Source organism: Ranitomeya imitator, chromosome 4 (assembly GCF_032444005.1).
Source record: "Ranitomeya imitator isolate aRanImi1 chromosome 4, aRanImi1.pri, whole genome shotgun sequence".
Taxonomy (NCBI): Eukaryota; Metazoa; Chordata; class Amphibia; order Anura; family Dendrobatidae; genus Ranitomeya; species Ranitomeya imitator.
Genome location: NC_091285.1, coordinates 265,938,429 through 265,962,596, shown reverse-complemented (window position 1 = coordinate 265,962,596; position 24,168 = coordinate 265,938,429). Strand labels below are relative to the sequence as shown.

General features: G+C 41.6%; 1 protein-coding gene across 1 annotated transcript in view; it reads left to right on the top strand.

Annotated features, from left to right (window-relative positions):
• The window catches only part of TRHDE (thyrotropin releasing hormone degrading enzyme), a 1,712,820-nt gene that overhangs the window by 225,291 nt on the left and 1,463,361 nt on the right, over window positions 1-24,168 (top strand). Inside the window, exon 2 of the mRNA XM_069764587.1 lies at window positions 20,606-20,879. Within this exon, the coding sequence (XP_069620688.1) occupies window positions 20,606-20,879 (274 nt within the window). The remainder of the gene's footprint in view (window positions 1-20,605; window positions 20,880-24,168) is intronic.

Sequence of the window (24,168 nt, the reverse complement as noted above, 5' to 3'; positions counted from 1 at the left end):
TACATTCTATAAATTAAAGTTACAACAATACCAGGCGCAATAAACTCTAAAAATAAATGAAAACAAGCCAGGAGTCAAAATGACTCCATTTGGTAGTTCTAGGGGGTCACCAGTCCAGTAGTCCTGGTGTTAAAGGGAATTATGTACATGTGTTGTTAACTTGGATGTGATCTAACTCTTGTCTTTGGAAGCTGGCAAATTAAGTCCAAAGATACAGATCACCAAGGACCAGTTTAAATTGATAAAGGCTGCATTTATCACATTGGTGATGTGTCAAGAATTTTATACATGGCACAGATACTGCAAGAAGAAACATATTCTTTTATATCTTTTTGTTGATTGAATGAGAGGGGGCAGACATTTAATGTTTTCTGAATTCCTTTGTTACCTGCTTGCTTGAAGTTATAAATTAGTTTTAACACATTTATTCTTATGGTACTGGTGCATCTCACAAAATTAAAATATCATCAATAAGCTAATTTACTTCAGTTCTTCAATGCAAAAAGTGAAACTCATATTATATAAAGTAATTAAAACAGAGTGATCTGTTTCAAGTGTTTATTTCTGTTTATGTTGATGATTATGGCTTACAAACAATGAAAACCCAAAAGTCATTATCTCAGTAAACTACAATACTTTAAAATTCCAGCTTGAAAAATGATTTTGAAATCCGAAATGTTGGCGTACTGAAATGTACGTTAAGTAAATGCACTAAATACTTGGTCGGGGTTAACTTTACATCAATTACTGCATCAATATGGCGTGACCTGTAGCACTGCTGTGGTGTTAAAGAAACCCATGTTGCTTTTATAGCAGCCATCAGTTCGTCTGTATTGTTGGGTCTGGTGTCTCTCATTTTCCTCTTGACAACACCCCATAGATGCCCTATGGGGTTAAGGTCAGGAGAGTTTACTGGCTAATCAAACACAGTGATACTATTGTTTTTAAACCAGGTACTGGTACTTTTGGCAAGTGCCAAGTCCTGCTGGAGAATGAAATTTACATCTCCAAAAAGCTTATCCGCACAGGGAAGCATGAAGTGCTCTAAAATTTACTAGTGGACGGCTGCGCTAATTTTGGTCTTGATAAAACACAGTGGACCTACACCAGCAGATGACATGGCTCCCCAAACCATCACTGTTGTAGAAACTTCACACTATACCTCAAGCATCTTGGATTGTGTGCCTCTTCACTCTTCCTCCAGACTCTGGGACGTTGATTTCCAAATGAAATGCAAAATTTACATACATCTGAAAACAACACCTTGGACCACTGAGCATCAGTCCAGATCTTTTCCTCCTTGGCCCAGCTAAGAAGCTTCTGGCGTTGTCTATTGGTCATCAGTGGCTTGAAACAAGGAATGTATACATCTGTGTGTGGTGGCTCTTGAAGCAATGATGCCAGCAGCAGTTCACTCCTTGTGAATCTCCCCCAAATTTTTCAATAACCTTTGTTTAACAATCCTTGCTTGTGAACTTTATTCTACCACACTTTTTCCTTCCACTCAACATTCCATCAAAATGCTTGGATACAGCACTCTGTGAAGAGCCAGCTTCTTTAGCAATGACATTTTGTGGTTTACCCTCCTTGTGGAGTGTGTCAATGACAGCCTTCTGGACATCTGTCAAGTTAGCAGTCTTCCCCATCATTGTGGAGCCTACTGAAACAGAATAAGGGACCTTTTTAAATGCTTAGGAGCCTTTGCAGGTGTTTTTGTTAACTATTATAATTTACTGAGCTACTGACTTTTGGGTTTTCATTAGCTGGAAGCCATAATCATTAACCTTAACAGAAATAAACTCTTGAAATAGATCACTCTGTTTGTAATGATATATGAGTTTCTCTTTTTGAATTGAAGAACTAAAGTAAATTAACTTTTTGATGATATTCTAATTTTGTGAGAAGCACCTGTATCTGGATCATAAATGAAATGCATATAAGTCCACATTTTACTTTGAAAAGTGAGAGACATATTATCTGCTGAGTGAAAAAGAATTGGGTCAGTATTAGAGTTGAGCGACCTTGACCTTTTTAGAGTCGAGCCGGGTTTCGCGAAACCCGACTATCTCAAAAGTCGGGTCGAGTGAAATCGGCCGATTATGGCGAAAAGTCGGGATCGACCGAAACACGAAACCCAATGCAAGTCAATGGGGCAGCATAGTCGGCAGTGAGTGGGGGCCAGGAAAACACCTAGAGTGCCCATTTTAATGTCAAAACCATCCATTCTTCTTAATGAAGCTTGTCAAGCGTAATTTACCTTATAATAATTGGAAGGCATTTGAAATTGTGGGTCATTTGGCTAAAGTTGTGTGGGGTAGGGCTGGTTGAAGTAATTAGTGGGCCCAGGAAATCTGGACCACGTCACGGCAGTGGAGCAGGGAGAGGTAAGTATTTCAACTTTGCAAGTGCTGTGATCCTGAGCAAGCAGGGGGGGGCCCACTTGTTGGCATTGGCACTGGCACAGGGCCCCTCAAAGTACAGCGGTGTGTTTGCACGGCGGGGGCGCCTCCCACCGGCAGCAACACTTTTGCGTACTATGAGAGGCCCTGTGCCAGTGACGTCGCCAACTAGTATTCCTCCCCCCACCTGATGAAGGAACCTGCACTTTCATCTGCACCTTCCTCTTTGTCCCCGTGTAAGGTGGTATGGTATGCGGGAAGAGCAACCTGACTTTCAGCAGGGTCACAATGTTGTTGTGTAGCATGCACGGGGAATGTTGCGTTATGGGTCAATGTACCAGCAGACTCATCTATCACTGGCTGGGCAATGGGCACGATGAAGTGGAAACACAGATATAGGCCCAAAGAATAAAGTGGGCTAAATGCAGTTCAAAATTGGTAACACAGGAATAACCAGGGGGCATTGCAGTGGAGGACAACTGGAATGAGAGGCTGACACAGAGAGTAGGGCCAAATCAGTAAGTAGTCGAAATGCAGTTCAAAATTGGCAACCGTAGTAAACAGGCGGCACAGCTTTGTTCAGTGGAGGAGAACAGCAAGGAGTGGCAGACACCGATAGTAGGCCCCAACCCAACTAGTAGGCCAAATGCAGTCTAACATTAACAACTACTTAACGAGAGCCTGAAAATGGAATTTCAGGACAGGAAACCAGGAGAACAGTAAGGAGTGGCAGACACCGATAGTAGGCCCCAAACCAACTAGTACGCCAAGTGCAGTTGTTCCATTTAACCACAATTTAATGAGAGCCTGAAGATAGAAGCTCAGGAAAGGCAACCTGGGGAACACCTTGGAGTGTAACACACCATCTCTCTCCACCCCATACCCATTTTGTAGGCCTAATGCAGTGTACTTTTCTACAACTACTAAACGAGAGTCGGAAGACCGAAGCAATGGCAAGGAAACCTGGGGAACACCTTGGAGTGTAACACACCATCTCTCTCCACCCCATACCCAATTTGTAGGCCTAATGCAGTGTAGTTTCCAAGAACTACTAAACGAGAGCCGGAAGATCGAAGCTCAGGAAAGGCAACCTGGGGAACACCTTGGAGTGTAACACACCCTCTCTCTACACCCCATACCCAATTTGAAGGCCTAATGCAGTGTAGTTTCCAAGAACTACTAAACGAGAGCCGGAAGATCGAAGCTCAGGAAAGGCAACCTGGGGAACACCTTGGAGTGTAACACACCCTCTCTCTACACCCCATACCCAATTTGAAGGCCTAATGCAGCGTAGTTTCCAAGAACTACTAAACGAGAGCCGGAAGATCGAAGCTCAGGAAAGGCAACCTGGGGAACACCTTGGAGTGTAACAAACCCTCTCTCTACACCCCATACCCAATTTGAAGGCCTAATGCAGTGTAGTTTCCAAGAACTACTAAACGAGAGCCGGAAAATCGAAGCTCAGGAAAGGCAACCTGGGGAACACCTTGGAGTGGAACACACCATCTCTCTACACCCCATACCCAATTTGAAGGCCTAATGCAGCGTAGTTTCCAACAACTACTAAATGAGAGCCGGAAGATCGAAGCTCAGGAAAGGCAACCTGGGGAACACCTTGGAGTGTAACACAACGTCTCTCTACACCACGGAAGGGCTGATTCTTAGGAAGGAAGGCTGTTGGAAATAAGCATTGCGCGTCCGAGGGTGATTATATTCTTATTAGGTATATACTCACCCTCGGACGCGCCCTGCTTCTTTATTTGGAATGAATGTTTATTTGCAATGTGGTGTTGACTTTCTCTATTATTTTGGTAATTAATGATTTTATTATTTTCATTGTTTTGCATCTTCTCGGCAATAATATAAAGAAGACGCGACAGGACAACACTCGGTGGATGCCATTTCTGTGTTTTCAATTTAAAAAACCTTTCAGTTAAATACTTGCAGGATAAAGTAATTGTAGCTGGTGGCCATTTTTAGTACTGTACCAGATTTTAGTTGTATGTTTGTTTTTAATGTTAAAATGTCTGCATTTGATATCTCACCAGTATTTTCTTTTTTATAAGCAAAATACTTTTTTTTTTATTTTATGATGTTGGTTCAAGGGGTACACGGGCAGCAGTAGACAGGTCAGTGTAGGCCTAGTGGAAGGAGGGACCGCAGACAGGCTTCGAAGCCCTAACATAATAAATTGGGCTGCCTGTAGGCAGTTTAAAATTGGTTCCAGGGGAACACGGGCAGCAGTAGACAGGTAAGTGGAGGCCTAGTGGAAGGAGGGACCGCAGACAGGCTTCGAAGGCCTAACATAATAAAATGGGCTGGCTGTAGGCAATTTAAAATTGGTTCCAGGGGAACACGGGCAGCAGTAGACAGGTCAGTGGAGGCCTAGTGGAAGGAGGGACCGCAGACAGGCTTCGAAGGCCTAACATAATAAAATGGGCTGGCTGTAGGCAATTTAAAATTGGTTCCAGGGGAACACGGGCAGCAGTAGACAGGTAAGTGGAGGACTAGTGGAAGGAGGGACCGCAGACAGGCTTCGAAGGCCTAACATAATAAATTGGGCTGCCTGTAGGCAATTTAAAATTGGTTCCAGGGGAACACGGGCAGCAGTAGACAGGTAAGTGGAGGCCTAGTGGAAGGAGGGACCGCAGACAGGCTTCGAAGGCCTAACGTAATAAAATGGGCTGGCTGTAGGCAATTTACAATTGGTTCCATGGGAACACGGGCAGCAGTAGACAGGTCAGTGGAGGCCTAGTGGAAGGAGTGACGGCAGACAGGCATCAAAGGCCTAACATCATAACATTGGGCTGTTGGCAATTTAAAATTGGTTCCAGGGGTACACGGGCAACAGTGGTCTGGTCAGTGGAAGTCTAGTGGAAGGAGTGACGGCAGACAGGCATCAAAGGCCTAACATAATAACATTTGGCTGTTGGCAATCTAAAATTGGTTCCAGGGGTACACGGGCAACAGTGGTCTGGTCAGTGGAAGTCTAGTGGAAGGAGTGACGGCAGACAGGCTAAGAAGGCCTAACATAACAAAATTGGGCTGGCTGTAGGCAAGTTTAAATTGGTTCCAGGGGAACACGGCCAGCAGTGGCCTGGTCAGTGTAGTAGTTGTAGAAAGAACGGACCGCAGACAGGCTTCGAAGGCCTAACATAACAAAAATGTCAAAACAATGGTATTGCCAGTGCCAGGCATTGAAGGATGTCAGCGCATAGACTAAACATTGGTGAAGCTGTGAGAGATAATTTTGCTAGTGGTAGAGCACTGTTTGAGCTGGGGGGGGAACTGTCTTGTGGCCGGCGGTACAGGCCCAGGGCCCCTCATATTACAATGGTGTGTCTGACGTTGGGTGCGCACCACCACCGCCAGAGACACTTTATTGTACTATGAGGGACCCAGTGGCAGTGCCGTCGACCAAAAGCGGGCACACCCACCTCTTCAGACAAACAGCACTCTCACGGGTGCTGGCGCAAAATGGCGATACCACGGCCCCGTGTGGGGAGTTTGGCCATTTTGTTAGGAGTAAACATGTCGTATGCTGGACAATCAGGTGCAGAAAATTACGAGATTGGAAAAGTCATTCAGAAGAGTCCACAGGCAAGACCTTTTCATAGGAAAGTTAGGTGTCAGCCGGGCAAGGTGGGGCAAAAGATTTCGAAATCCAGTTGTGGTTCATTTTAATGAAGGTTAGATCATCTACATTTTGGGTAGCCAGACGAGTCCTTTTTTCTGTTAGTATTGAACCTGCAGCACTGAATACTCTTTCTGATAGGACACTAGCTGCCGGGCAAGCAAGCTCCTGCAATGCATATTCTGCCAATTCTGGCCAGGTGTCTAATTTGGATGCCCAGTAATCAAATGGGAATGACGGTTGAGGGAGAACGTCGATAAGGGATGAAAAATAGTTTGTAACCATACTGGACAAATGTTGTCTCCTGTCACTTTGAATTGATGCTGCAGTACCTGTCCTGTCTGCGGTCATAGCAAAATCACTCCACAACCTGGTCAGAAAACCCCTCTGGCCAACGCCACTTCTGATTTCTGCCCCTCTAACACCTCTGGTCTGCTGGTCACTGGAGCTCGTGTGAGAACGATCACGGGCGCTGTGTGCAGGGAATGCCAGAAGCAAACGGTCAACAAGAGTTGATTGTTTTGTTGCTAATATTAGTTCCAAGTTCTCATGTGGCATAATATTTTGCAATTTGCCTTTATAGCGAGGATCAAGGAGGCAGGCCAACCAGTAATCGTCATCGTTCATCATTTTTGTAATGCGTGTGTCCCTTTTGAGGATACGCAAGGCATAATCCGCCATGTGGGCCAAAGTTCCAGTTGTCAAATCTGCGGTTGTGCTTGGTTGAGGGGCAGTTGCAGGCAAATCTACGTCACTTGTGTCCCTCAAAAAACCAGAACCCGCCCTTGCCACGCCACCAATTTCCAATGACCCCGGCAAAGCTTCCTCATTAAAAATATACTCATCCCCATCATCCTCCTCATCCTCCACCTCCACTTCGCCCGCTACCTCGTCCTGTACACTGCCCTGACCAGACAATGGCTGACTGTCATCAAGGCTTTCCTCTTCCTCTGGTGCAGACGCCTGATCCTTTATGTGCGTCAAACTTTGCATCAGCAGACACATTAGGGGGATGCTCATGCTTATTATGGCGTTGTCTGCACTAACCAGCCGTGTGCATTCCTCAAAACACTGAAGGACTTGACACATGTCTTGAATCTTCGACCACTGCACACCTGACAACTCCATGTCTGCCATCCTACTGCCTGCCCGTGTATGTGTATCCTCCCACAAAAACATAACAGCCCGCCTCTGTTCGCACAGTCTCTGAAGCATGTGCAGTGTTGAGTTCCACCTTGTAACAACGTCTATGATTAGGCGATGCTGGGGAAGGTTCAAAGAACGCTGATAGGTCTGCATACGGCTGGAGTGTACAGGCGAACGGCGGATATGTGCGCAAAGTCCACGCACTTTGAGGAGCAGGTCGGATAACCCCGGATAACTTTTCAGGAAGCACTGCACCACCAGGTTTAAGGTGTGAGCCAGGCAAGGAATGTGTTTCAGTTGGGAAAGGGAGATGGCAGCCATGAAATTCCTTCCGTTATCACTCACTACCTTGCCTGCCTCAAGATCTACAGTGCCCAGCCACGACTGCGTTTCTTGCTGCAAGAACTCGGACAGAACTTCCGCGGTGTGTCTGTTGTCGCCCAAACACTTCATAGCCAATACAGCCTGCTGACGTTTGCCGGTAGCTGCCCCATAATGGGAGACCTGGTGTGCAGTGGCAGCTGCGGATGGAGTGGTTGTGCGACTGCGGTCTGTGGACGAGCTCTCGCTTCTGCAGGAGGACGAGGAGGAGGAGGAGGGGGTGCGAACGGCTACAGCCAACTGTTTCCTAGACCGTGGGCTAGGCAGAACTGTCCCAAACTTGCTGTCCCCTGTGGACCCTGAATCCACCACATTTACCCAGTGTGCCGTGATGGACACGTAACGTCCCTGGCCATGCCTACTGGTCCATGCATCTGTTGTCAGGTGCACCTTTGTGCTCACAGATTGCCTGAGTGCATGGACGATGCGCTCTTTAACATGCTGGTGGAGGGCTGGGATGGCTTTTCTGGACAAAAAGTGTCGACTGGGTAGCTCGTAGCGTGGTACAGCGTAGTCCATCAGGTCTTTGAAAGCTTCGCTTTCAACTAACCGGTAGGGCATCATCTCTAACGAGATTAGTCTAGCTATGTGGGCGATCAAACCCTGTGTACGCGGATGCGAGGCTAAGTACTTCCTTTTTCTAACCATAGTCTCATGTAGGGTGAGCTGGACTGGAGAGCTGGAGATCGTGGAACTAGCGGGGGTGCCGGTGGACATGGCAGACTGAGAGACGGTGGGAGATGGTATTGTTGCCGCCGGTGCCCTAGATGCAGTGTTTCCTACTACGAAACTGGAGATTCCCTGACCCTGACTGCTTTGGCCTGGCAAAGAAACCTGCACAGATACTGCAGGTGGTGCAGAAAATGGTGGCCCTACACTGCCGGAAGGGATGTTGCGTTGATGAGTAGCTTCATTGGCCGAGGGTGCTACAACCTTAAGGGACGTTTGGTAGTTAGTCCAAGCTTGCAAATGCATGGTGGTTAAATGTCTATGCATGCAACTTGTATTGAGACTTTTCAGATTCTGCCCTCTGCTTAAGGTAGTTGAACATTTTTGACAGATTACTTTGTGCTGATCAATTGGATGTTGTTTAAAAAAATGCCAGACTGCACTCTTTCTAGCATCGGATAACTTTTCAGGCATTGCAGACTGAGCTTTAACCGGATGGCCACGCTGTCCTCCAACAGGTTTTGACTTTGCCACGCGTTTTGGCCAAGATACGGGCCCGGCAGATGGAACCTGTTGCGATGTTGATGCCTGCTGCGGCCCCTCCTCCTCCGCTTCAGAACTGCTGCCGCCTGCACCCTGTTCCCCCAATGGCTGCCAATCGGGGTCAAGAACTGGGTCATCTATTACTTCTTCTTGTAGCTCGTGTGCAACTTCGTCTGTGTCACCGTGTCGGTCGGTGGTATAGCGTTCGTGATGGGGCAACATAGTCTCATCAGGGTCTGATTCTTGATCAGCACCCTGCGAGGGCAATGTTGTGGTCTGAGTCAAAGGACCAGCATAGTAGTCTGGCTGTGGCTGTGCATCAGTGCACTCCATGTCAGATTCAACTTGTAATGGGCATGGACTGTTAACTGCTTCACTTTCTAAGCCAGGGACGGTATGTGTAAAGAGCTCCATGGAGTAACCCGTTGTGTCGCCTGCTGCATTCTTCTCTGTTGTTGTTTTTGCTGAAGAGGACAAGGAAGCGACTTGTCCCTGACCGTGAACATCCACTAACGACGCGCTGCTTTTACTTTTACCAGTTTCACGAGAGGAGGCAAAAGAGCTAGAGGCTGAGTCAGCAAGATAAGCCAAAACTTGCTCTTGATGCTCCGGCTTTAAAAGCGGTTTTCCTACTCCCAGAAAAGGGAGGGTTCGAGGCCTTGTGTAGCCAGACGACGAACCTGGCTCCACAGCTCCAGACTTAGGTGCAATATTTTTTTTCCCACGACCACCTGATGCTCCACCACTACCACTACCCTCATTACCAGCTGACAATGAACGCCCCCGGCCACGACCTCTTCCACCAGACTTCCTCATTGTTTTAAAAACGTTACCAAACGAACGGTATTTGTTGCTGTCACACAACTTACACGGTGAGCTATAACTTCAGTATGATTTAGCTACCCCTTTACAGGTGGGTGAGACCACAACGAAAATCAGCCACAATGTTACACACTCTGTTGTTGTTGGCAACAAATGAGATGGCACACACGCAGGACTGTCACTGAAGCGCAAATGTAAATATTTATCTCCCACTGATTTGTGTTTGTTTTTTTTAAAAGGGAGACTTCAGAAAAAAAAAAATTAAAAAAAAATTATTTTTTACAGAAGAATTTATAAAACAAATAAAATGAAATGATTGTTTCAGGGAGAATTTAGGGAAAAAAAAAAAAAAAAAGGCTTTGTAGGGCCCACTGAGTGAGAGAGGACGCACACAGGAGTCAGGAGTGGCACACAAGCCCAGAGGCCAATATTAATCTCCCACCGATTGATTTAGTTATTTTTTTTGGTAGATTTTGGAACCCAAATCAAGCAAAAAAATTAATAGGCTTTCTATGGCCCACAATTGGGGAGAGAGAGAGAGATGGCACACCCAGGAGTCAAGACTGGCACACAAGCAGAAGGGGCAATATGAATCTCCCACAGATTTTATTTTTTTTTTTTTCAGGGAGACTTTAGAGAAAAAAAAATACAAAAAAAATGAATTTTTTCAGGAATAATTTAGAAACCAAATAAAATAAAATGATTTTTTCTGGGAGAATTTAGAAAACAAATAAAACAAAAAATAGGCTTTCTAGGGCCCACTGAGTGACAGATGAGGCACACAGGAGTCAGGAGTGGCACACAAGCCCAGAGGCCAATATTAATCTCCCACTGATTGATTTAGTTATTTTTTTTGGTAGATTTTGGAACCCAAATCAAGCAAAAAAATTAATAGGCTTTCTATGGCCCACAATTGGGGAGAGAGAGAGAGATGGCACACCCAGGAGTCAAGACTGGCACACAAGCAGAAGGGGCAATATGAATCTCCCACAGATTTTTTTTTTTTTTTTTTTTCAGGGAGACTTTAGAGAAAAAAAAATACAAAAAAAATGATTTTTTTCAGGAATAATTTAGAAACCAAAGAAAATAAAATGATTTTTTCAGGGAGAATTTAGAAAACAAATAAAACAAAAAATAGGCTTTCTAGGGCCCACTGAGTGACAGATGACGCACACAGGAGTCAGGAGTGGCAGACAAGCCCAGAGGCCAATATTAATCTCCCACTGATTGATTTAGTTATTTTTTTTGGTAGATTTTGGAACCCAAATCAAGCAAAAAAATTTATAGGCTTTCTATGGCCCACAATTGGGGAGAGAGAGAGAGATGGCACACCCAGGAGTCAAGACTGGCACACAAGCAGAAGGGGCAATATGAATCTCCCACAGATTTTTTTTTTTTTTTTTTTTTCAGGGAGACTTTAGAGAAAAAAAAATACAAAAAAAATGATTTTTTTCAGGAATAATTTAGAAACCAAAGAAAATAAAATGATTTTTTCAGGGAGAATTTAGAAAACAAATAAAACAAAAAATAGGCTTTCTAGGGCCCACTGAGTGACAGATGACGCTCACAGGAGTCAGGAGTGGCACACAAGCCCAGAGGCCAATATTAATCTCCCACTGATTGATTTAGTGATTTTTTTTGGTAGATTTTGGAACCCAAATCAAGCAAAAAAATTAATAGGCTTTCTATGGCCCACTATTTGTGAGAGAGATGGCACGCTCAGGACTGGCACACAAGCCCAGAGGCCAATATTAATCTCCCATTTTTTTTTTTCCAGGGAAAATTTATAAACCCAATAAAAAAAATAATAATAAATAGGCTTTCTATGGCCCACTATCTGAGAGAGAGAGATGGCACGCTTAGGACTGGCACACAAGCCCAAAGGCCAATATTAATCTCCCACTGATTGATTGATTGATTTTTTCAGGTAGAATTATGAACCCAAATCAACCAAAAAAATAAATAGGCTTTCTATGGCCCACTATTTGTGAGAGAGATGGCACGCTCAGGACTGGCACACAAGCCCAGAGGCCAATATTAATCTCCCACTTTTTTTTTTTTTCCAGGGAAAATTTATAAACCCAATAAAATAATAAAAAAATAGGCTTTCTATGGCCCACTATCTGAGAGAGAGAGAGATGGCACGCTTAGGACTGGCACACAAGCCCAAAGGCCAATATTAATCTCCCACTGATTGATTTATTGATTTTTTCAGGTAGAATTTAGAACCCAAATCAAGCAAAAAAATAAATAGGCTTTCTATGGCCCACTGAGTGAGAGATGGCACACACAGGAGTAAGGAGTGGCACACAAGCCCTGAGGCCAATATTTTTCTCCCACTGATTGATGTTGTGATTTTTTCTGGTAGATTTTGGAACCCAAATCAAGCAAAAAAATAAATAGGCTTTCTATGGCCCACTGAGTGAGAGATGACACAGACAGAGATGGCACTCTAGCAGAAATGTCAATCTTAATCTCCCACAAAAAAAAAAAAAAAAAAAAAAAGGAACTGTCCTTCAATTACTATCTCCCTGCAGTAATCTCAGCCAGGTATGGCAGGCAGCAATAAGGAGTGGACTGATGCACAAATTAAATAAAAAGTGTGGACAAACAAACAAGATAGCTGTGCAGAAAGGAAGGAACAAGAGGATTTGTGCTTTGAAAAAAGCAGTTGGTTTGCACAGCGGCGTACACACAGCAATGCAGCTATCAGGGAGCCTTCTAGGGCAGCCCAATGAGCTACAGCGCTGAGGAAAAAAAAAAAAAAAGGAGCTTCCACTGTCCCTGCACACCGAAGGTGCTGTTGGGCAGTGGAAATCGCTACAGCACAAGCGGTTTTGTGGTTAATGGACCTTGCCTAACGCTATCCCTGCTTCTGACGAAGCGGCAGCAACCTCTCCCTAAGCTCAGATCAGCAGCAGTAACATGGCGGTCGGCGGGAACTCCCCTTTATAGCCCCTGTGACGCCGCAGACAGCAAGCCAATCACTGCAATGCCCTTCTCTAAGATGGTGGGGACCAGGACCTATGTCATCACGCTGCCCACACTCTGCGTTTACCTTCATTGGCTGAGAAATGGCGCTTTTCGCGTCATTGAAACGCGACTTTGGCGCGAAAGTTGCGTACCGCATGGCCGACCACGCACAGGGGTCGGATCGGGTTTCATGAAACTCGACTTCGCCAAAAGTCGGCGACTTTTGAAAATGTTCGACCCGTTTCGCTCAACCCTAGTCAGTATTGCATGCTTCCATTATAGCTTCAAGCAAGTCCTTATAATGGATTATGCCCAATAAAAAAATCTAGATAAAGCATCAGCCTTACAATTACAGGAGCCACATCTACAAGAGATTAGAAAACGTAATTGATTTAGGAAAAGACTCCTTCAAGTTTGGTCAGGAGAAAAATACACCTGACAAATTCAAGGTTATGATGATCAGTTAGAACTACAATTTGTACAACTGCTCCTTCTAATGGATTACTTGAATACACTAAGTTTACAGTGGAAGGATAGAGCATATAACAATGACACAAACCAGGAATAATGCACACAAAAATGTACCCATGAAAAACTAGCACTAAGAAAAAACACATAATATTGTCACTATAGCAATATAACGTTAATATCGGTGTCACAGTTTAAAAATAATGAAGTATAACAGAAAAAGAGCAATATTGCACATAGCGAAAAGGCAACAAATGACCATATGACTTGGAAAACAGCTCCTTTGATTTTTCCAAACCCCTTACATAATATAATATAAAAATGTATTGTCAGTCATATGCTTCATAAATAACTTTACAAAGCTGTTTATGCAGCTTATGATTGCTGGCGCATTTTCTATATTCTGAGTGACTCACTGAAAATGAGTGTCTGAGCTTGTGCAGACTTGATGAAACCAGTGTTTGCATAAGATCTGACTATACATATTTTCTGAATGTATGCCAAAGCAGCTTTAATGCCTGCTAAGTTTGTAAAGGAGTGGAAGATGTGTGGCTCTCCCTGAAGAAATTTGCTTTAATGCCATAGAGGGGCGGACATATCATTTGTGCAACATGTGCGCCAAGTGCAATGTGTGCACCAACAGCAAGCGTGTCCAGTCAGAGACACAAAAAGTGGCCCACTTTCTGTTCTTGCATAGGGCCTTCTCTTGCCTGTGTCCACCACTGATCCTATATTTATGTGTTGCTTAATGATGTACTGTTATTACATTACACTTGTGTAAAGCATTAAGATTTGATGGTTTCATGTAATCCCTTATATGAGAACGGCATGGGAGAATAGGCAGTGGGGCAGCACAGGATAACAGGAAATCAACCCTGGGAGGAGTCTTGGGAGATGTTAATAGGCAGCTAAGTGTTTATTGCGTTCAGTGTGGAGTTGACATGGAGAGTATGATTGTCTAGGCTGCACAAGAGTGTAATAAGGAAGGATAGCATGCTGCTTATCTGATGATGGCTGTCAATATGGAACACAGCTGGCCATTCAGAATAGAGAAGTTTTTAGTGTGAGTTACTTGAGCCAATTAACAGTTAACCTCAGATACTTGAGAATTGGGTTTCTTAGGATTAGGCTGGGCTCACACTGCGTTAGTGTGACCCGTTTAACGGACTACGTTACACCACGGCATAAAGCGATGTAACGTAGTCCATTAACGCCGCCATTACTTTCAATGGCGGACGCATCGCTAGCACACGCCCACAATTGGCGTGTGCTAGCGATGTGCCATCATTGAGTGATGGACCCGAGACGCGAGCTGCAGCGTTTCCGGGTCCGTCACTGCTAGCGCACTGCTAGCGCAGATGGAGCTAGCAGATGCTCCATCTGCGCTAGCACAGTGCAAACATCGGCACTTGCGCTAGTGCAGTCCGTTTAACAGATGTGTTGAACGGACTGCACAACGCAAGTGTGAAATTATTGTCACACACTGTTATACTGGAAAGGAACCCTGAGTATTTTGTACAAGTAGGGAAGGAGGCAGTCCATGTTAAAAAATAAATTTGGTTTTACTGATGAGCTTGAGATAACTTTTACACAGAGAAAAGCAGATAAAAGACTTGGTGGCCAAAAAGTCTGTGGTGTACAGAGATATGCACCTAATTGATGTATGTGGTGTCACATTTCTTGTGTGGTATTTTACAGTCATATTAACTAGCTGTCTACATCGTTCCCTCTCTGATAATGTGGTCTATCTCAACTGCTTTTGCTATTTGCTGCACAATATGACATGATGTAGGTGGTCAGATCAAACACAGTGCTCTTAATAAAGTTATGCTATTGTCTCCTCACTGCCTTTCTCAGAATTGGCTTATCTTATCACAGCGCTTTTGCAGCCCTGGCTCCACCACATTTTTTCTGCAGCTCTGAGTTGCACAGAAATATTGGGACTTCTGCGTTGTCACTCCAGTTTCACCAAGCAAGGTCAAAATAGGTAGAGTTTGGGCAGGATGACGCGGAATTAGGCTCTTGACACCACAACATATCTAATTTACTATATGCTGTGGCATACATTATGACAAAAATCTTACTCCAGTCAAGGACTTAAGAATGAATTGTGGCATGGTGGCTCTAATCTAATCAGGAGCATCTGAGTCCAACAGAAACCCTCATTAGGACCGGTGGGACAATCACAGGTCTTGATGAATTGAGATCTATATGAATATCAAATGGTTCATGGCTAGACTTATCAAATGAAAATTCACTGCCAAGTGGCTTTTTTTAATTTTACACGCTTGCTTCTAACCTTGCATCAGGCGCAATACGCCTGACAGGCACAGCCCATACATTTTGTTTCCCCCTCCTCTCCAAGGCGGCAGGGGATCCACCCCTCCCATTACCTTCCTATCTTTAGGTGCTGCTTGAACCCTTCCCACTCGGTTACACTGCCATCCTTGTGGAGATCAGGTATGACCTCCATGGCCTCTCAGTCGCATTACACCTGAAGGTTCAGACTGTTGACGGTTCATACTTTCTGTTTTTTCATCATAATTATTGATTTTGCTTGTTTTATGAATAATCAATGCAAAGTTTGTGGATATTTGGTAGAAATAAGAAGGGTTTTCCTAGAAATAAATAGTATTTTCTTATAAATGACCTTTCAGGTACATTGTGCACAAACACGTAATAATAATCTCTGATATGATATGATAGTATGTTCTGTTAACCTTGCTTTTCTCTCTGCCAATGTGTTTCCTCTGCTGGTCTTTTAACCCTTTCTGCCATTGGATGCAATAGTACGTCCAATGGCAGAACCGCCGCTTTGATGCAGGCTCCGGCGGCGAGCCCGCATCTAAGCTGGGAAATGCATGCCTCAGTGACCCCATCACATGATCGGGGGTCAGCAGTGCATCGTCATAACAACCAGAGGTCTCCTGCAGACCTCTGGTTGTTGATGCCGAATTGCTATGAGCGCCACCCTGTGGTCAGCGCTCATAGCAATGCTGCAATTCTACTACATAGGGGTGATCTGAGCATCGCCTCTATGTAGCAGAGGCAATTGAATTGTAGCAGCTTCTAAAGCATGCCAAAATTAAAAAAGAAATGTTTTAAAAATGTGAAAAAATAAAAAAATATAAAAGTATAAATCACCCCTCTTTAGCCCCAATCAAAATCAAACAATGAAAAAAATCAAACCTACACATATTTGTTATCGCCACATTCAGAATCACCAGATCTATCAATAAAAAAAATTAACCTGATTTCTAAAAGGTGTAGCGAGAAAAAAGTAAAAACGCCAGAATTACGTTTTTTTGGTCGCCACAGCATTGCATTAAAATGTAGTAATGAGTGATCAAAAGAATGTATCTGCACAAAAAATGGTATCATTACAAACGTCAGCTCGGCTTGCAAAAAATAAGCCCTCACCCAACCCCAGATCAGGAAAAATGGAGATGCTATGGGTAAGGAAAATTGTGCAATTTTTCTTTAGCAAAGTTTGGAATTTTTTTCACCACTTAGGTAAAAAAGAACCTAGACATGTTTGGTGTCTATAAACCTGAAATGATCTGGAGAATCATAATGGCAGGTCAGTTTTAGCATTTAGTCAACCTAGCAAAAAAGCCAAGCAAACAACAAGTTTGGGATTGCACTTTTTTTGCAATTTCACTGCACTTGGAATTCTTTCCCATTTTCTAGTACACGACATGGTAAAACCAATTATGTCGTTCAAAATTACAACTTGTCCTGCAAAAAATAAGCTCTCACATGGCCATATTGACAGAAAAACGCAAAACCGAAAAAAGCTCCTGTCATGAAGGGGTTAATGTCTGAATCTGACTGATTATGACTCCAGAAACATCTAACTGACGTGCAATTACTTTTTTCCTAATTTTAATGTTTAATAGAAGTTAAGTTGTGAAAACTGGAGGCCATTTGGCAGTATGTGTGAAATTTGGGCACTTTTTGTTTCATTATGTTTATGGCTATTAACCCTAGAATGCGTAGGTAGTTTTACTTTTTGGCTATTTTCAGCAAAACTAATTTAGTGCATTTTTCACATCTTACTTTGCAATTTTAAAATAAACTTGCAAAAAAAACAGTTTTTATTTGAGTTCCTCCATATGATTTGCACAAGGACTTAAAATTCCTGGGTTATGTGAAAGTGTATATTTCAGACATCACGCATTTTAGGGTTAAATTATTTTTTTTTGCATCTGATTTTGTGTATTCTCTCTTAATACATCACTATGAAGGTCATTCATTACTTTTAGAGCTGAGAAATTGAGATATTTAGATATTATAGACAGTTTTCTAACCTGTGCCTGTCAGGCGCCCTGTTTCTGAACTTGGGAGTGCCATAGATACGCCTGACGCAGGGTTAATAAGAACTGGTTGCAAATCTAAATGTAGTCATTGAGCTAAAAGTCATGATGAGCAATTCTGATTTTGAAATCTGACATTTTTTGTTGTGAGGTATTATATTTTGCATTGTGCCAGATTGTTTTTTTTTTATAGTGCAAGTTAATTTAATTTCACATGTGATCAGATAAATGATTATACTTTTTAGAAAGTTATTGACATACCTGGCTCAGTCAAATACTTTAATATCAAGAATATTAATGTTAAATTCACTTCAAAACTAAGAAAAGTTTACTTATTCCTTCTAGATTTAATGCTATGAGGAAATTTTAAAACTGCTTTTCCTGTGATTAATATTTATGGCAAGCCAGTTGCTGATGGCACTTTATTGTATGCAGAAATTCTTCATTCTAATTTTATTGTGAAAACTATACCTGGAGGTCAGTTTGCTCATGGAAAAAAAAGTAATTATTTTTTTTATAGCCGACCTTCTTACTTACATTTAGTTATATGGACATTTTACCACCTAGCATTAAAATTAGATTCCACCTTTACATACAGTAAATTTAAGAAGTTGGTAACTTACACCTGTGCACGTATGAAAAATTCAGGTTCTAAAATAGTCTATTTAATGCAAATCTTAGTTTTAAGTCAAAACTTTTTAATAAGAGGTGTATAACTTCATTTGTTAATAACATTGGCATGAGAAAATAGCAATCCATCCATTTATGACTGATAGATGCTTATGGCATCCAATTACATTATTGTCATTGTGTCCCAAACGCCTTTAACCCCTTAACGACCAGGGTATTTCAGTTTTTGCATTTTCATTTTTTGCTCCCCTTCTTCCCATAGCCATAACTTTTATTTTTTGGTCAATAAGGACATGAGAGGGTTTCTTTTTTGTGGGACAAGTTGAACTTATGAACGACACCTGCCATTATGATTCTCCAGGTCATTATCAGTTCATTGACACCAAACATGTCTAGGTTGGTTTTTATTTGAGTGGTGAAAAAAAATTGCAAAGTTTGATAAAAAAAAAATAAAAAAATTGTGCCACATTCCGATACCCATAGCGTCTTCATTTTTCATGATCTGGCGTTGGGTGAGGACTTATTTTTTGCGTGCCGAGCAGGTATGTTTATTTACACCATTTTGGTGCAGATATGATATTTTGATTGCCCGTTATTGCATTTTAATGCAATGATGTGGAGACCAAAAATACGTAACTCTGGTGTTTTGACTTTTTTCCTCCTTATGTCGTTTAGGGAACAGGTAATTTTTTTATATTGATAGATTGGGTGATTCTGAACCCGGCGATACCAAATATGTGCATATTTGATTTTTTGGTTGTTTTGTTTTGAATGGGGCAACAGAGGTTGATTTGAAATTTTATATTTTTAATTCTTTTAATATTTTTTTTAGCTTTTTTTAACTTTTTGCATGCGTCAATAGTCTCCATGGGAGACTAGAAGTTGCACTACTTCGATTGCCTCTGCTACACACAGAAGATGGCAGAAATGCTCACTTGTTATGAGCATTGATCACCGGAGGCGCTAATAGTAATTTGGCTATGACAACCATAGAGGTCTGCTGGAGACTTCTGGTTGTCATGCCGACCCATCCGTGACCCACGATCATGTGATAGGGTCACCGATGGGCGGGATAAAGGATGCACTTCCAGTAAGCGTGAGTTAAATGCAGCTGTCAGAAATTGACAGCGCCATTTAACTAGTTAACAGCCATTGGTTGATCGCTAATGGCATCACCTGATCATGTGAAGAATTCAAATTGAGAGGCAAGATGAGCAAAGCTTAGGCTGTCCTCTCCTCTTAATAATATTTCTAGTAACCTGTCCTCACCCACAAGTAGTGCCTTTTCATTGTCATCAGCCCCATCATAATCCTACTCTTCTACTGCTTTCCACACATTTCCTCCTCTACCTTTATTGCATCATCAGTTCTCATTTTGTGTGCTCTATAATCATGTATCATGCTCAATAATGATGCATCATGTAATCCTTTAACTACATGGAAATTGTACTCTCATCTGTCCAAGTTTATCACATTGATGCCAGATCACCTGGATTATATTTGCTCTTGAAAAAGCATTGTGTGCACTCAGGCTCAATAGAAGATAATGGGGCATAATGACAGTAAGTCCGTGCTGCCATGTTAGATGCCATTAACCCACTTACTGAATGTGCAGCATGTGTGAAATGGCACTCGGTCTTAAAAAAAAATACCATGGAAGTTTGTTTGAATTTGAGTGAAACTTCAGATTTAAGAAAATTCAATTCAAACTCGATTCTCCATGGATCGATACACTCATCTCTAGCTTTTAGTTTTCTATGAACAGCGCCTCTTTAGTCCATGTAGTTTGTGCTATTGCATCCAGGACCTATTCAGTTGCATGGGTTATGAGGGAACAAAAAATAAATCAATTCTGTTAAAAGCAAGCAAATTCTTTTAATATTGAAAAGTAAGTTAGCTTCTGGGACATTTTTTATACCTTTTAGGCCCTTTCATTCTGAACAGAGAGCTGGAAGTTCAAACTCTGATATCTCCACCGATTGCTCAAAAGACCCCTTAGAAGTGAGCAGCCCAGAAGACAGGATCATTTTTCTCATGGCAGAGTATGTGTGCTGTTGACCCCCATCAATCTTTTTAAAGGGCATAAAAAAATCCCTAAAATGTACTTATTCTTTAAAGAGTTCTCTGGAGAAAATAAGATATCACCTATTCACCAGGTATGAGATAACTTCTTGATTAGTTGGAGTCTGACCATTGGAATCTATATCAATCAGCAGGATAGGGACATTTTGTCCTTTAGGATGGAGCAGCAGTACGCCTGCTCAACAGCCACTTCATTCATTTCCTGTCTGGTTGTTAAACACTTTTTTCAGCAGTCTCGTAAAAGTCAAAGGGACCAGCGATTGGGCATGAGCACTGCTGAATAATTCTAAAGTGGATAAAAGTTCACTGCTGGGCATAAAAATTCTTATTTCTTGCAATCAGTGGATCCCTCAGTAATTGGCTTCCCACCACTCAATAAGACATTACCTATTTAGTGGATAGATGAAAAAAAAATTCACTGCAGAACCCCTTTAAGTTAAGTTCTGGCGTATTTCCAAAATCTTTACTATGTTTATATTAATTTATAAAATAATATGGATATGTTAATTATTTAATACAACTTTTGCCTTTTTGTCTTTTAGGTCACTTGGAGTTACCCAATTCTCTCCTATCCATGCCAGAAAAGCATTTCCATGCTTTGATGAACCCATTTATAAGGCAACATTCAAAATAAGCATCAGACATCAAACATCTTACATGTCACTGTCTAATATGCCAGTGGAAACCTCAGTTTTTGAAGAAGGTGGATGGGTTACTGACCATTTCTCACAGACTCCTTTAATGTCAACATATTATCTTGCCTGGGCAGTATGCAACTTCACATACCGTGAAGCTATCACTCGCAGCGGTGTTGTAGTAAGTAAATCGTTGCATGTTATTTTTTGTGAATTATTTCTTATATTATTAACATTGCTTGTTATTATGAAAACACAATCATTTTAAATGTATGTGAGTTGTAAAAATGTAGATGCCATTCATAGCTTCACTGTATCTTTCAGTTCCCGTTTCACTGTATACTTACATGGGTTAATGTTTGAGACAAGGATATGACACTGGCAGGGTCAACCAGGTAGCTCTCAATAACAGGATATATTATGGTAAGGAGATTTTTTAGAACACATGAAGCTTGTCGGTTTTGGTTATCCACCAGCTAAAGTCATATGTATGCTATTTGTCTAGAGGAGAACTTGTTCAATTTGAAAAAGGAACATCCGCTGTAGGTAAAAAGCAAAGAATGGGGCAGTGCAGTATGCAATTATTGTATAGTGACACCCATAGTGTTGTGATTGCCTCATCTGTAGGAAATATATATATATATATATATGTATATATATATATATATATATATATATATATATATATATATATTCATATATATATATATATATACATATATATATATATATATATATATATATATATATATATATATATATATATATATAGTCTGTTTTATTTCCTGCCCAATTTTTCTTTATATGTTTTAGCTTACAGGAAACCTGTCATGTGCCCAAAACACTATTAACCTGCAGATATAGGGTTAATATTTAAAATATTAAAATTTAAAAGTCCTTAATTGAAAACATCAGGCGTAGTATATCTATGACTGATAAAGAGACCTGACTAGTCTCGAAAACTGCTTTTTGTTACCATTTTTACGTTTAGCCATTAAAGGAAATTAACATTAAGGACTCTAAAATGTAATATATATTTTTCTTTCTACTTGCTAATATGGTACAAATGTATGTTTTTCCGGTGGGCTTTCAGTCATGGGAGGTGCCTAGACAACGTATAGTTTCCACTCACAGCATTGTGAGCAGCAGCTGTAAGCACACCCTGGCACATTGACCTGTGCCTTTCAGTCGCAGCTGTCAGTCAATGTTCTGGGGCATGCTTTTATAGCCACTGCTAACAATACTGTAAGTGGTGACTGTAGTAGCCCCTCCGGACATGCCTCTATGACAGAAAGCCAGCAGCTCTTGAGAGGAATAAAGTTAATTTTCCCTTGTTAGCTGCTCTTTCAGCATGGTGACCAGGCGCCATTGCAATATTATTAACCCACAAATTAACCTTATATCTGCAGGTTAATAGTCTTTATGAACATTATAACTTTTATTAGCATTATATACTTTAATGGGTCCAATAGGTTACTGAGCATTAACATAAAACGAACCATTGTAACAAAATAATATGAAGCACAGATAGGTTGTTTGATATAAACTACTCAGCATGTGCTCAGTATTCTTGGTTCCAGGATATAAATTATATAAGGAATGTTTACATTAGAACCTAAGGCCCCGATTCGTCTAGACTGGCATTTTGTATGCTAGTCTTGATAGTGCACTTAAGCAAGACATGTCAAATTCATTAACAGGCTTTTAGCCTGTTAAAGAGAATCTGTCACCAGGTCTTTACCTTCTAATTTGAGAGCAACATAATTTATAAACAGAGACCCTGATTTCAGTGATGTGTTACGTATTGAGCTACTTGCTGTAGCGTTGACAAAATCACTGCTTTATCAGGAGGAGACTAGAGATGGTTGAACCCGAACTGTAAAGGTTGTGGTTCATACCAGACACCCAGCATCCGGTGCTGAACTCAGAACATGGACTTCTCCTTGAGGTCTATTTTAAAGTTCAGGAGTACGGGGAAGAGAGATTTAGTTGGAGTTTGGGTTCAGGTTCAAGTTCGGGTACATTACACAAACCAAACTTTGGACTACAGTTCTGTTTGGGTACCAGAGGAAATTATCACTGGAGGACTAGTAGATTTGCTGACAGTTAGTTTTCCATATTCATGAGCTCTGTATAACCCCACCCCACCACTGATTGGCAGCTTTCTGTGTACACGGTATTTTGGAAGAAAGCTGCCAATCAGTTTTGTAAATGGGGTTATAGAGCTCAACAGGTTAACACGTTCAGTATTTGGTAAATTTCTTACCTGAGTATTTATAAGCCGAAATCAGAAGTGGAACAATCAGAGGAAAAGTATAATAGAAACATATAATCAGTTCTGTATTTTTCATCCACTCCTGGTTTTGTCTTACAAATATTGAAAAAGAATACTGACCAAATGATGAACTTGTGACCGTGGGCTAAATGGTAGATGTGCAACAGATAAAGCAATGATGTTATCAAAATGACCACAAGCAGCTCAGTAAGTGACAAATTGCAATCAAGGTCTCTGTCAAAACATTATGCTGCTCTCAAATGGGTTTGCAAAAACCTGGTGACAGATTCCCTTTAAATGAATTTGGCACATTTTACCGCAGCTGTGTGGCACTGATGGAAATGTACTTTTGTAATTTCCCCCACCTTTGTGGTGTAAATTCTAATGAAGTTTTGATAAAGTTGGAAGAGTAATCTGGGTTCGGTGAAAAAATGTGCAATATTTCAATTAGTCTTACATCGGAATTCCAGCAATAAAATATTTGGTGAATCTGTGTCCTTTTAGTTTAGTGTGAGCTTTTTGTCACACTTACAAATGCGATCAGGCATGTTAAGTAATGCACTTTGTCTATTTTGTAGTTTTGAAGTTATTTTTTAGGCAGAAAAGTTTAGATAGAAAATAAAGCAAAAAACACCTTGATTTGTTTATGTTAATCATTTTTGTGTAGACATTAAATCACTTCAGTTTTTGATTCAGTTTCTTTAGAGTGGGTTCTATCACTAGGAAAAATGCTTAGACTGTTTAAACAGGTATTTTAAGAAAAACAGTAATGAGTAATCATTTCTAGAACTAATAAGCAATTTACTATCTTGGAAATCAAAGGGTTCATCCATAAGCTCTGATGATTCATATCTTTACCAAATGACATATTACTATGACAAATGTCCAAACGCTCGGGCAAATGGATGCATGGCTCTGTTCACACTCTTAATTTTGTTTCAGTAACTTTTTCTTACTTTTTCTTAACTTTTGATTTCCATCCTTTTGTTCCATATTAGGAACAAGATACTGTTATCCATGGTAGGGACAGATGTGTTACTTGAAAAGACTTCTACAGCACCAGATGGATCCCTAAGGCAGGCTTCACACTAGCGTTCGGCAGGGCTGCGGATGGCAGCCTTCTTCCTCTGTTAAGCCCCGCCCACTGCCGTGCCTCTTCCTTCAGCTCCGGCTACGTCTGCATGCGTTCTGAGTA